Source organism: Peromyscus californicus, unplaced genomic scaffold (assembly GCF_007827085.1).
Source record: "Peromyscus californicus insignis strain IS unplaced genomic scaffold, ASM782708v3 Scaffold_4__1_contigs__length_199733344, whole genome shotgun sequence".
NCBI lineage: Eukaryota > Metazoa > Chordata > Mammalia > Rodentia > Cricetidae > Peromyscus > Peromyscus californicus.
Window position 1 is genome coordinate 149537886 of NW_026294562.1, and position 12912 is coordinate 149550797.

Here is a 12912-nt window from a genome sequence, read left to right on the forward strand (position 1 = left end):
GCCACAGCCCAGATGAGTTTCTCTTGGGAGATTTCCTCCAGAGTAGCAAAGGATGCGGTCTGCATCTCCATGGCATCCCCGAGGACTCAGCCTACCCTCTAGCCCTGACTCGGTTCATCTTGATCCCGGCTGCTCAATTAGCCCTCCTAATGGACTGCCTTGCTCTCCATCAGCGCCTGAGCGAGCCTGGAGTGCCCAGTGGGATTTAAAGGCAGGAAGAGCATCTTTTCCAGCCCCCGCAGTGCTTAGCCTATGACAGATCTGTAATAAATGGAGCTTGTTAACAGGAGTATTGATCATCAGGGAAGAGAGAGGAAGGGAGGTTTCTTGTTAGTGGCCATTCCCATGCACAGTGCCAAGGAGTTTGCACTCATACTCTGGTCTCACCCTCCAACTGCATCCTGTTCCCATTATACAGATGAGCATACTGAGGCTCAGGGTTATAGAACAGGCTCCACATGACAGAGTCAGAAAGAGGGGAAGCTGGGTGCTAATATGGGTTCACTTCCTCTTTCTAATGTAGCCCTAAGCTTCTAGTGGGAACCTTACTAAGGCTCTGTGTATATATTTTAAGCTAAAAAGTAAAGAATAATACATTTGGCAAACATGTTCTCTCACTGACTGCTGGAGTGTGTGTGTGTGTGTGTGTGTGTGTGTGTGTGTGTGTGTGTGTGTGTGTTTTGTTTGTACTTGTTCATGCAGGCATGTGCACAAGTTGGTGCATGCAGTTAGAGGCCAGAGGTCTACACAGAGTGACTTCCACAGGCGCTCTCCACCTTGGTTTTGGAGACAGAGACACCCACAAGCTGGAGCTCACTGAGGCAGCTAGCCTGGCTGTCCACTCTGGGGCCCACGTGTCGGCCTCCCGGGTACTGGGAGTCCACAGTACTCCTACTGCTCTGCAAGCTCTTTCCTGTCCTCTCTGAGGTACTCTGCTTCTCCTTGCCTGCGCTTTGAATGCTAGGCTGCATCAAGACACAAAGCTCACAGTCTGAAGGATGAGTCAGACAGACAGACAGACAGACAGAAGTCAGAGAGTTACAGGACACCAGGTAAAGTACGAGAGAATCTTGAGGAAGAAGACACTGCTTAGGTGGAAGGCCCTCCTCTCTCTCTCCAGACCCCGCCCCTGAGGAGGCCCCCCAAGCAGAGGCTCCTCCCCCTGAGGGTATTTAAGGCCCCTCCTCGGGAGCAACCTCGTGGTTTCTTCTCGAGGTTTCCCCTCCTCCTGAGACCACCCGAGAATGCTTTGCTCGGATTAAAACCTGGACTTTAATTCAGCCTGATCTGATTTATTGCATTGGCAGAGCTACCCACTGCCGGGGATATTTTACTTCTCACATACCCAAATGTACAAAATGAAAAGGACAGGAAACTTGGGGAGATGAGATAGTACAATGTTTTCATCTTTATACTTGTGCATCTTTCCTAATTTAAGGTACATTTAGCATTTTGTTTTTAATTATGTGTATTTGTGTGTCTGTGTACATGTGTGTGGGTACCTAGGAAGTGTAGAAGAGGGTGTAGGATCCTCTGGAACTAGAGTTGTAAGCCTCCCAATGTGGGTGTTGGGGAACTAAATTCAGGTCCTCTGCCAGAGCAGAAAACACTCCGAACTGCTGAGCCATTAATGAAGCCCAGCCCTTAAAGAATCTCTTTTTGGAATTACACAATGTAGGTTTTGGGTGGTACTAGGGATTGAATCCAGGCCTTACGATGTAAGGTAAGTGGTCTACTACTGAGCTACAGCCCCCTCCCTACTTTCATTTTGAGGCGAGGTCTTGCTGAGATGCCCAGACCGCACTTGAACTCAGGGGCCTTGAATTTTCCATTCTCCTCCCTTTAGCATATGGGATCAGAGGCTCACATGAGCAGATGTGGCAGAAAATGTAATTTTTAAGTCATTTGGAAGAGAAGAAACGAGCAACATTTCACAGAAGCTAGGTAAGCTGAACCTCGAGGGGTGGGAAGGATCAAGTCACAGATACGGAAGGATGGGATGGTCGGGTCTTAGAGAGGGATGGAGCACGAGGAGACAGGCAGAATGAAGAGGTGGGAAGAAGACGGCCCTAGGGTTTGAATCCTCGGCTGTGACACGCGAAGCCCCTTTACTGAGAGAAGTCCCTATTTCTGTACCACGGAGTGAGAAGGTGCAGGCAGTGGTGTGTGAGGGGGCTTAGCACAGCACAGAGCCGTGGAGGGAGGGGCATGAGGGGCCGGGGTGGTGTGGGGTGGGGTGGAGCGGGGCCGGGGTGGTGTGGGGTGGGGAGGGTAGAAACTGCAGGCAGAAGGGTAATCAAGTGCCCCAGTCTGCACCTTCTCACTCGGTGGTAAAGAAATAGGGACTTCTCTCAGTAAAGGGGCTTCGCGTGTCACAGCCAAGGATTCAAACCCCAGGGTCGTTCTGGACATAAAATGTTTCCCACAGGCTCAAGTGCTGAACACTGGTCCCCGCTTGGTCGTACTGTTGGGGAGGTTGGAGAAGCTGAGAGGAACCTAGCTGGAAGCAGAACCTACCTGGGGGAAGCAGGCCACCAGGGTGGGAGCCTGTGGCTACCTCATTCCTGCCTTCTTCACCACCCCCTGCTTCCTGTCAGCCATGAAGCTGTCACCCTTCAGCTGCCGTAATGTATGGCTCACCGGAATCACCTGAGCCAAGGGCTATGGATTTTGTTTGTTTTTTTTTTTTTTTTTTTTTTTTTTTTTTTTTTTTTTTTTGGTTTTTCGAGACAGGGTTTCTCTGTGTAGCTTTGCGCCTTTCCTGGAACTCGCTTTGGAGACCAGGCTGGCCTCGAACTCACAGAGATCCGCCTGGCTCTGCCTCCCGAGTGCTGGGATTAAAGGCGTGCGCCACCACCGCCCGGCTTTGTTTGTTTGTTTTAAAGGCAGAGTCTCACTCACTATATGGCCCTGGCTGACCCCGAACTTGCTGTGTAGACCAGGCTGGCCTCAAGCTCACAGAGATCCAAAGGGCTATAACCAATGAGCCCAAAGAATTTGTTGACTACGTTTAAATTGTTTTCTCTGGTATTCTGACTAGAGTGATGGAGAGTAACTAACAGCTCCGTATTCATTCAAGATCCCAGCAATGAATGAGAAGGGGAGAGGAGAAACTGAGGCGGGTTGAGGTTAGGACTTCAGAGCCTCCACAGTCCACTGTTCCTCCCTCCTGCAAGCCTGTGACTGTCCTGAAGCATTACCCCACCCATGGTTCCCTGTGCAGTTGGTGCCAAGGCCAGATCTCTTAGACAGAAAAGGCAGGGTATTTCTCATTGCCTTAAAGGAGGAAACTGAGTTCCAGGAAGGCAATGTCACCCGCCCAAGGTTACAAAGCGAGGGAGTGCCACAGTTAGAACTAAAGATGCCACCTGGTCCCCAAACCGGCCTGGTCCTTTCCAAGCTTCTTGTCCACTGGCCGCCTCCGGGAGACCCAGGGGCGCCTGAGTCCCCAGTCTCTCCTCAGCACACTTGGGTACGACTAAGGATGGGAATCAGGTAACTGAGCCAAGCACCACAAATCGACAAGAAGGTTCTGAAAAGGCCCAGAGTTAGGAGGACCCTTACTGGGCACAGCCAGACACACTGAGAGGTCACGTGAGGGTGCCTCGGCAGGCAGTAGGGAGAAGGTGGCCAGGGGTAGCCAGATTTGCACTTCCTCATGGGGTGGGAACCTTCTCCTCACCCTGTGCTTTCCTAGGGCCTACTTCCTGATGACTTTTTGGGGACATTAGAAGTCATGCTAGGGACTAATGGCCTTATTTTTCACTACCTGGGAAACAAATTGTACCTGAGTGTATCTGCTAATATTGACTTTTTTATTAACATGTTTTCTTCTTGGAGATTACACCGGGAGTTTGCAAATCCCCAGGTTGACAGTTCATTGAGTCAGGAAGCCAGGGAGAGGCTGATGAATCATGAAAGGGAATGTGTGGGAGTCACGTGGCTCTGAGACCCGGAACCAAGGTCTGCTCCGGACAGCTCTCCAGTTTTGATGTGCCTCGGCTGATGGAGTCTCGGCGCCCATCCTGGGGCTCCTTCTACATAGCTCTGTCTACCTGGAGTTTCTTGAGGGCAAAGGCCAGACTTCCTTCCTCTATACTTACAGGGAGAAGCACCCCGGATCCTGCACTGGGCACTGGGGGAACAGCAAGGAACCCTAAGGGGCCCAGAACCAAACATACAGATCACTGCACAGAGTGCAAGGTGTGGTCACAGGGCTGGCTCCTTCCCAAAGTGGGTGAAGAAGCTTTGAGTTCTCGTTAGGGAGCAACTTGGACAAAGGCTTGTGGGAAAGAGACACATTAATACAGTCCCAAGCTGTCCCTGGTTCATTCATTTGTAAATGAATTCATTTACTAAAGTGACTATGGATTTGGAGAAAAATAAAATGTGGTTCTTGTCTCCAGGCAGCTCACTATGGTCTCTCCTGGGAGACAGGCTGGGGTACAGTATGGGAATTTTGTTCTTGGCAAGGAGGCCCATGGCTGAATAATAATGTTTATCATAATATTTATAGGGCTCTTGCTACATGCTAGGTTAATCCGCTCATCAACCCCATGGGTTAAAAGGGGAAACTGGTACAGAACGCTTATGGAATTTTCCAAAACACACAGATCAAATCTGAACTCGAGCAGCTTGGCCCAGAGCATCTGTTCCTGCCTGCTCAGCCATACTTAGCTCATTTGGTCCTTGCAGGAATAAATGAGCAGTTGTACCAACAACCATCTCCCCAGAGTGTTCTCCACACTGCCCCTCCCTAATCTCCCAGCTTCCTGTCTTGTGCCCCCTGGAACTCTTTCTGGCTGCCTGGTCACCAGGGTTTGGCCCCAGTAAGGAAGTGTGTCCTGACAAGGTCCTCGCCTCTGGCTGTAGGCACGCACTATCAGGAGAGGTCTCTAGGTCAAAAGCTATTTTGCTCTTGGCTCACTTGGCAATTCATCACCTCTCTGAAGACCCGAGGTCCAGTATCATGAGTTCGGATCTCCTCCCAGGAACGAGAGGCATCCGACACACAGCTCCCATTCTTAGCTTACGGCCCTGATATAGGTGTCCAGATGGAGACATGGGCACCCAGGATTTTGCAGGACAAACAGCAGAAGCCTACAGAGTCAGTTTAGACTCCCTCTCGCAGCCATCTTAATGAGCTCCTAACTGGCTTTCTCCCTGGTCCCTCTCCGTACTCCATCATCCTTTATCAGCAGCAGGCACTTCTACAGTCGTTCAGCTCAGTGTTATTTCTTGAGCCTGGTACATCTAATCTACGTCAGGTTCACTCCATCAGTCTCTCATTGCGACATTCCACATGCCCAGTGCTCCAGGCACCCAGAGCCATGCTCTTCAACATAGCAAGGCTTTGCCTGGGCAGCAACCTCACCTGGGACACCTCCCTCTTCCTCCCCTGCCTTTTCCATTAGATGAGCCCACACTCATCCTCAAGGGCCTTCCCCCCATGGACCACAGAGTTCCTTGTCTGGGTGCTCTGGTGTCACAGTGATTTTTCTGGCCTTCCCTTGCAAGCAGGAGTCAAGTCTGAACTATCACTGCATTCCTGTTGCTGGGCACATGGTCTGGCGTCACAGGTGGAATCGACTGATGTATTGGTGTGGAGAAGCCAGAGCTGGAACTGAGCCAGGAATGGGTTCTCAGAACCACCTAGAGATGGCTACAGGTTAACCTGTTATGCCTGGGAGGGAGCTAGCCCATGGAGGAGAGCAAGGTGGATTCTGGAGGAACAAGAATCTTGGCACCTCAGTCTTCCTCCAGCCCTCAAATGGGCCTGGACATCCATTGAGGAAGCTGGGTTTTGGTGAGTGCAAAGTCTGAGGATTCAGGCAGTGGCTCTGTGAAGGGCGTGTGTTTGCACACATGCTGTGTGTGTGTGTGTGTGTGTGTGTGTGTGTGTGTGTGTGTAGTGTGTGTGTGTGTGTGTGTGAGAGAGAGAGAGAGAGACAGAGACAGAGACAGAGACAGAGACAGAGACAGAGAGACAGTAAAGAGGCAGCTAACTTTCGGGTCATCAGATGAGATGGTACTTCTTCCCGAAGCTCTCACACCCTTTCAGAGCACAGTGGAAGCTCGGGTGCCCACCTGAATGCACATTCTACTTCTGCCCTGACAAGAACTGGGCAACTTGCTTCACTTCAGTTTCTTATCTGTTGAATGGGGAGAATAGTATCTACTTCTCAAGGCGAGGGAACCGACAGACACTGAATGTCCTGGTCAGTGCGTGGCACGTGGCCCTGGCCACCCTGGAGAGGCTCCTTGCCTCATGGAGGTCCCTGTGGCTGGGGCAGGGTTGCTGAAGGGAGAGAGGCACTGGAATCTGGTGGAGGAGAGGTGGGGCGGAGCCAGTGGAACCCCTGGTGATCAGGGGAGATGGCTGTAATGGTGTGTGTGTGTGTGTGTGTGTGTGTGTGTTGGGGGAGGGGGGAATGGATAGAGAGAAGGAGAAGAAAGGAAGGTGACAACCAGCGTCAGAGCATTTCAGCTTGTGTGCTGTGTGGGACACAGGCCAGGGAACCCCAGGGGCAGCTCCAGGTTTGAACTCTGCAATCCCTTCTAGAAAAGGTTTACCCTGGGGAGAAACTGGGCCCATATGGCCTCCAACACTGAATTTAGAGAATAATTTCCCGGGAACAGGACCCAGCACACTCTATCCTGAGGCAGTGGCCAAGCCTGTGGCCATGCTCTGATATATACACTAAGAGAAAGTGACCCACACTCCCTAAGCCTCAGTTGCCACTGATATGAACTGAATGGCTTTGATGAGATCACGCTTGCTAAGGGCCTGGTCCACAGCAGGGACCCAACAAACACTGGCATCCTTCAGCTCACGGTTCACCGAGGCTCCTGTCTACTTGTCACAGACACACGGCTAACAGGCAAGGGCTCCTCACCTGAAGCCTTGAGGAGCTGCTGTTGTCAAAGCCAGCACAGTGAACTCACATCAGTCCCCGCGCTTCCCAGGGGACCGCCCAGGGACCCACAGTGGGATGGAGAACAGAGGCAGGAACACTTCTGCTCCAAACAGGATCCAGTCCCCATGGGGACTACAAGGCTTACAGGACGGTCAGGGAACCCAAAGGCTCCCCTGCCAGCCCACGGCAACACCAAGCAGGGAGACTTGTTACTGCTGGGGACACCATTCAGGGACGGTTTGGAAAAAAAGGCAGTCAGTGTGAAGCCTGTAGTCAATGTCCAAAGTCTTTCTGTCTGGGCAGTTCCATGCTCAGGCTTATCAAAACCTGTCATCTTGGGTAATTTCCTTTAAAAAATGACCTGTAGGGCAAGCTGGCCCTCCTGCTGAATAGGCTGCAGCCCTTATCCCGATTAAGAGCTGTGAACCCCAGCTGGGGCGCCTCTTTCCCTTGGTGATGGCAGGCACAGGGCCAGGCTGTGCCGGATGGCTGCAGCTGTCTCCTGCTCAGGTTCTGTACACCCTCCACCCTCTTCGTATCTCAGCGTTCCTGCCTATTAAAGATTCCACTTGATATTCATCTCTCAGCAGCTAATTTCACTGCCTTTTAGAAGTAGGTGGGTATAAATAATAGATTCATGCAGGACTCTGCCTAAGGTTCTGGCTCTTTAATTAAGATAGTGATCTTTGGAAACCAGTGTTTGTCTGGGTTACTCTGGGCCCTCCACACACACCCAGAATGGCCCAGTCTGCTTTGTTGATGAAAAACCAGAAACAAAAGTTGGCACAGAGGAAATATGAGATTTAAGAGTGAGCAGAACTGAGTTTGAATCTCCGCTCTGCCTCTTGCTAGTTGTGTGAATTAGGGCGAATACAGGTCTTGTCTATAAAACGAGAATTGGTAACAGTACTCTGATGTTTCTGAGGACTCAGGGAAATCAGTCATGCACGGAACTGTGCCAAGTATCTGGCAATCACACAGCCAGGGCTGAACGGGCAAGAATGACGACAATGTGAAAGAAACAAGAGCATTTACTAAGTGCCCACTCGACGCAGAGGCACTCCATAGATGAATGGAGCATCCTCCACAGAGTGAGATGGCTGCAGGGAGAGGAGCCAATGTTACCTGTTCCAGAAGACAGCCCCTGACACCTTCTGCATCTCCCCCAGGGTGGCGAGGAGGAGCGAGGACTTGCCGCAGCCCACCTGCCCCACAATCATGGTCAGCTGGCCTGTGGGAATGGGGGGCAGCAGATGGGAGAGGGGCCGGGTAGAGCTGGCCAACTATCACCCAGAAGAATCAACGGACATGTGCACTCGGCTCTGGGGCCCTCATCGCCTCCTCCACCCGGAATGCCCAAGACACCCTCTGCCCCCCGAGTTTTTCCTTCTCTGGGTTCCCAGGTCCTTCCTCCACTTCCGACATCCTCCACTTCTTCCCTGCAGTGCTCCCTGCTAGCCCAGCTCCTTGTAGTCCTCCAAAGCGCCAGCCTGGCTCCCACTCCGACCCTCTGCCACCAGGCTGATGGGAACACGCCCATGTCCAGAACCTCCATTTCCACACAAACTCCTAGACTACTCAAGTCTGGCACCTGTGAAAATGTCACTGGCAACAGATGGTTTAACATCAAAGTGTCACTGTCTTACTCCGACCTTGGGTGTAGCCGGTTTCTGTCAATGGATGGACACCTGGAGGGCATAAGCCACTTCTGTCTAGCATTCAGACCTCAGAATGCCCAGCTAGGCAGCAGAGGGCAGGTATTTAGCAAACTCTGATTTGGCTTTTCCTCTCTGTTTGGGACATGGGGGTGGGCACATCTGGAGAAGTGAGCTGGGCCATACCTCGGGGGATACGGATGGTGATGTTGGACAGAGTGGGGATTCCATCGGGGGTCCAGGTGAAGAAGCCGCCGATGATCTTCATGTCCATCCCCCATGGTGCAGAAGAGGACGGAAGGCAAGAGGGGTTTCAGTGTGGAGTGACCTTTGTCTCCCCTCCCCCAGGAAGGTCTAACCCCTGGGGCTTTCCTGGGCAGGACAGTGGGGGACTAATCCCTGTCTGAGGTACCCTAATAGGAGTAAGGAGGGAGTTCCCCTGCTAAGTGGAGTGGAAACATCCTTGGCCTCAGGATTCCTCTCAGCAGGCGGGGGGCGAGGGAGGGCTTTGGATAGAGGACCCAGAACCCAGGTTCTTGGTCTTGAGGTGTTAAGCTTCTTTTGGAAGATGGTGCTGAGGCTGGGTGTGTGGTGAATTCAGGGTTGAGGACTCACCTGGACACAGAAGTTGTCAGCATCCCCATCCATGCTGGGGGTCAGCCTCTGCAGTGGGCCTAAGAGGTCGCGAACCTCTTCCCGGGCTGGGTGTTTGCGGTTCACAACCTTGAGGGGCTGTGGATGGTTAGGAGTTGAGGGCCTCTGGGCTGGACCCCTTCTGGGGGCATGTGAGGGCCCAATGCAGTTGGGCACAAGCTTCAGGACTTGGATGAAACTGTTAGGGGTAGCAGGGGGAGGCTGGGCACTTACCACTGCCTGGTACTTGCCGGCTTGGCCTTGGGGTGCAGGCTCTCGGGGGGCACACTGCTCCTCACGGATCTCTGCACTGGACAGGAACTCACTCAGTTTTTGCACGCTGCAGAGGAAGCAGGGGAGGGAAGAGGAGGAAGTGTGATCTGAGAAAAGAGCTCTTAGTGAGTGCCTGGTCCCAAGTGTGCTCCACAACAGCTGTGCTGCCGGGGGCTGAGCAGTGGGAAACTCCACAGGACTGAGCAGCAAATGTTACCAGGAGTTTAAACCAACACATTTACTCATTTATGATGTGTTGTAGGATTGGGGAGGTATGGGGACTACAGACAACTTTAAGGAGTGGGTCTCTCCTAGCATGTGGGTCCTGGGGATTGAACTCAGGTCACCAGGTTTGACAGCAAGCACCTTCACCCACTGAGTCATCAACACCTCTCCATCCACTACCCCGTTATTATTATTATTATTATTATTACTATTATTACTATTATTTGTTTTGAGGCAGGTTCTTAAACAGCCCAGGTTAACCTCACACTTACGAGTATTACTAAGGACAGCTTTGAATTCCTGGTGCTCCTGCCTCTACTTCCCAGGTTCTGGGGTTACAGGTGTGCACCACCACACCCAAGCTTTTACACACACTTACACACACACACACACACACACACACACACACACACACACACACGCCAGTGACAGGGACTGAAACCAAGCTTGCCTATACTAGGAAGCACACTACCATTGAGCTAATAACACTGCACAGTCCCTAAGACTTCTTTTAAAAAGGTGACCTGTAGTAGTCTGGATTGGAGGTACCTTTGTTTAGTTTGGGTAAGTTTAATGTTAAAGATGGTCAGTTGGACGATAAGGCTGAAAGATGGTTGGTGCTGGGTTTTACTAGTTAAACCATTCCAGTTAAGGTTGGCTACTGTTAAGATTAGTTGGGATGAAGACCAGTTATTCACGACAGCTAGTGTCTGGGGAGCACGTACTGTATACCAGATGCCACGTTAATTGCTATATAAGCATCATAGAGTCTTTTCCCATAACAGCTGCTCAAAGGGGGCCCAGATCACAGGGAGGTGTGTCCTGTGACAGACAGCCCTGGGAATGTCCTTGCCTGGATCCTTCTCTTACCTCACTAGGGCTTTGACAGTGGACCGAACCACGCTAGACAGCAGGAACAGTGGTGTGACCAGGATGTGGAAGAGAGAGAGGGAGGCAAAGGCCACTGAGGGCGAGAAGTCCGACTCTTTGAAGAAGCTGACGTGGCCCACAAAGGTCTGTGGTAAAGGCATAGGGAGGGGAGGGTGACTCGGGGTGTGGGTCCCTCCCACACCGAAACCCCAAGGCCCTGGAAAGGAAGCTGGAGAGCTGACAGGGACTGTGAGGAAACTTTCAGTTACAGTCATCTTCCTCACTTGCCTCATGAAAATGTCCCCAGCAAATTCAGGAATCACGCTAGGCGTGGGGCTGATCCCCCGGCCCACCCCTCTGTGTCAGGGGGAAGCAGGGAGGAGCCCTGGCGTTGGATCTGCTCCTGTTCCACTTGGAATTCTGGGTGCTAGTTTCCTGAGTCCTCAGTCCAGTGAAAACACAAAAATAGTTGCTACAAAGCCGTCGCCTCCCGCGTCTGCCCCCAGCTACCTGACTGGCTCTGTAGCACAGTTCCCAGGGCACAGGCCAGGAATGGGCTCAATAAATCACATTGAAAATGAATTCCCAAGCAGGCCTGACAGCCTGTGCGCTCTGAGCCGTTCAGGGATGCTGGCCTCAGGGGAAATAACGGTATCTTTTAAAAGAACCTCAGTCCAGGGTCAGACGCCAGGGGAGGCTAGGTGGGAGTGGTGTGCGGCTCCAGGGGCCGGGGGCCTTGCTGTAGGGCGTGTGACCTGCCTCCACAGCTCAGCCTTAGCACATCTTTGGTCAAAGGTGCACAGTCCACGATACGGGAGCTGTGCACGGTATGTTCCTACATCCAAAAAAGCAGGTTATACAACTGTGTACGCAACCCGGTCCTATTTCTGTAGAAGTGACATATCGTCGGCTTAAAAAGGATGAGAAAGAAACACCCTGAAGACGCCGAGCAGGGCGTGGGGGTTTACCTCAGTTTTTACTCTTCTTCCCGACTTTCCTGCCATTTCCACAGTATATGTGTTCCATTTTTATGTGTTTGCAAGGAACACGTATCCATTTTAAAGTTCAATAAACCATGCCACCCCCTTCCTCTTCTTCCTTGTCCTCCTCCTCCCTCTTTTAGGGACAGGGTCTTATGTAGCCCAGGCTGGCCTTGAACTTACTGTGTAGCCAAGAGTGACTCTGAACTGATACTCCTACCTCTATCTCCTAAGTGCTGGGAGTACAGACTATGCATGCCACCATGCCCGGTTTATGTGGTGGCTGGCCTGGAGCTCGGGGCGTCGTGCATACTGGACAAGCACTCTACCAAGGGAGCCACGTACCTGGCCCTATGAGCTATTTCTGAAAGAAAGTCTCATTCCTCTAAGTGTTATGTCTCGTATCCCCCAGGACCCGAGGCAGACCCTGTCTGTGTGGAGGAGGGAGGGGTCCATCGACGTTCACCCTCACCCCTGGACACAACTCTGGAGAGATCCTTGTGCTAAAGGATGGGACCTGGATGGCTCTCCACCTGTCCCTGCCCAGCCCAGTGCAGAAGAGAAGGGCCACTTACGATGAGGACGGCGGCAATGGGGATGGCCGTGTTCATGAAGACTGTGAAGGAAGCACAGGGTGAGGTTAGGGGAGGAAGGAGCTGAGGACAAGACGGCGGCCAGGGTGGCGCATCTGAGCGGAGGCCCAGCTTGCTGGCTGCATCTCCAGAGAGGGCACTGGCAGCTCCTTCCCAGCTTCCCCAGGGCTTCTTGTCCCCCTTCTCCCGGCCCCTGCTTCTGTGCTGTGAAGGAGCAGGGAAGGAAGTCCCATGGTAAGATTGGCGCACGGCTTCAGGGCTGAGCGGTAAGCAGCTTGTGTCTTAGGAGGCCCCAAAGGCTGCTTCTTCCTCTGCCACGAGCCCCCCGCACGTCCCTGTGTGGTGCAGAAGCTTCCTAGTCTGCTATGGCTCTTGGGACAGATTTCAAACTCCTTCAGACTAAGGCGCTGGAGACTGAGCATAAATCAGGGTCTTCCTTAGACTTAAGGCTTGGATTCCATGCTCAGGTTAGGTAGCTGATATCTGGAGTAGTGGCGCCTTCCTCATTTGTTAGAAGTACAGCCTCAGGGGCTGGTGAGATTAGTGGGTAATGGCACTTACCACCGACACTGAGAGCCTGAGTTCCATCCCTGAAGCCCACGGGGTAAAAAAAGAGAACAGATTCCCACAGTTTGTCTGCTTGCTTCCACATGTATGCCATGGCATGTGTGTGTACATGTGTGTGTGTGCGCGCGCGCGCACACACACACACACACACACACACACACACACACACACACATTAACTAACTAAATTTACAGTGCGC

The 12912-nt window shown here is 52.2% G+C and overlaps 1 protein-coding gene across 7 annotated transcripts in view; it reads right to left on the reverse strand.

The window, feature by feature from the left end:
* The window catches only part of Abcc8 (ATP binding cassette subfamily C member 8), a 71680-nt gene that overhangs the window by 22225 nt on the left and 36543 nt on the right, over positions 1–12912 (reverse strand). For all 7 annotated transcript variants that reach the window (XR_008223129.1, XM_052762548.1, XM_052762547.1 and 4 more), the window contains 6 exons: positions 12129–12169; positions 10574–10719; positions 9440–9545; positions 9188–9304; positions 8759–8834; positions 8043–8148 (listed from right to left, as the gene is read on the reverse strand). Coding sequence is in view for 6 of the 7 variants with exons in the window: in XM_052762548.1 (XP_052618508.1) it covers positions 8043–8148; positions 8759–8834; positions 9188–9304; positions 9440–9545; positions 10574–10719; positions 12129–12169 (592 nt within the window). In the remaining variant the exon portion in view is untranslated. The remainder of the gene's footprint in view (positions 1–8042; positions 8149–8758; positions 8835–9187; positions 9305–9439; positions 9546–10573; positions 10720–12128; positions 12170–12912) is intronic.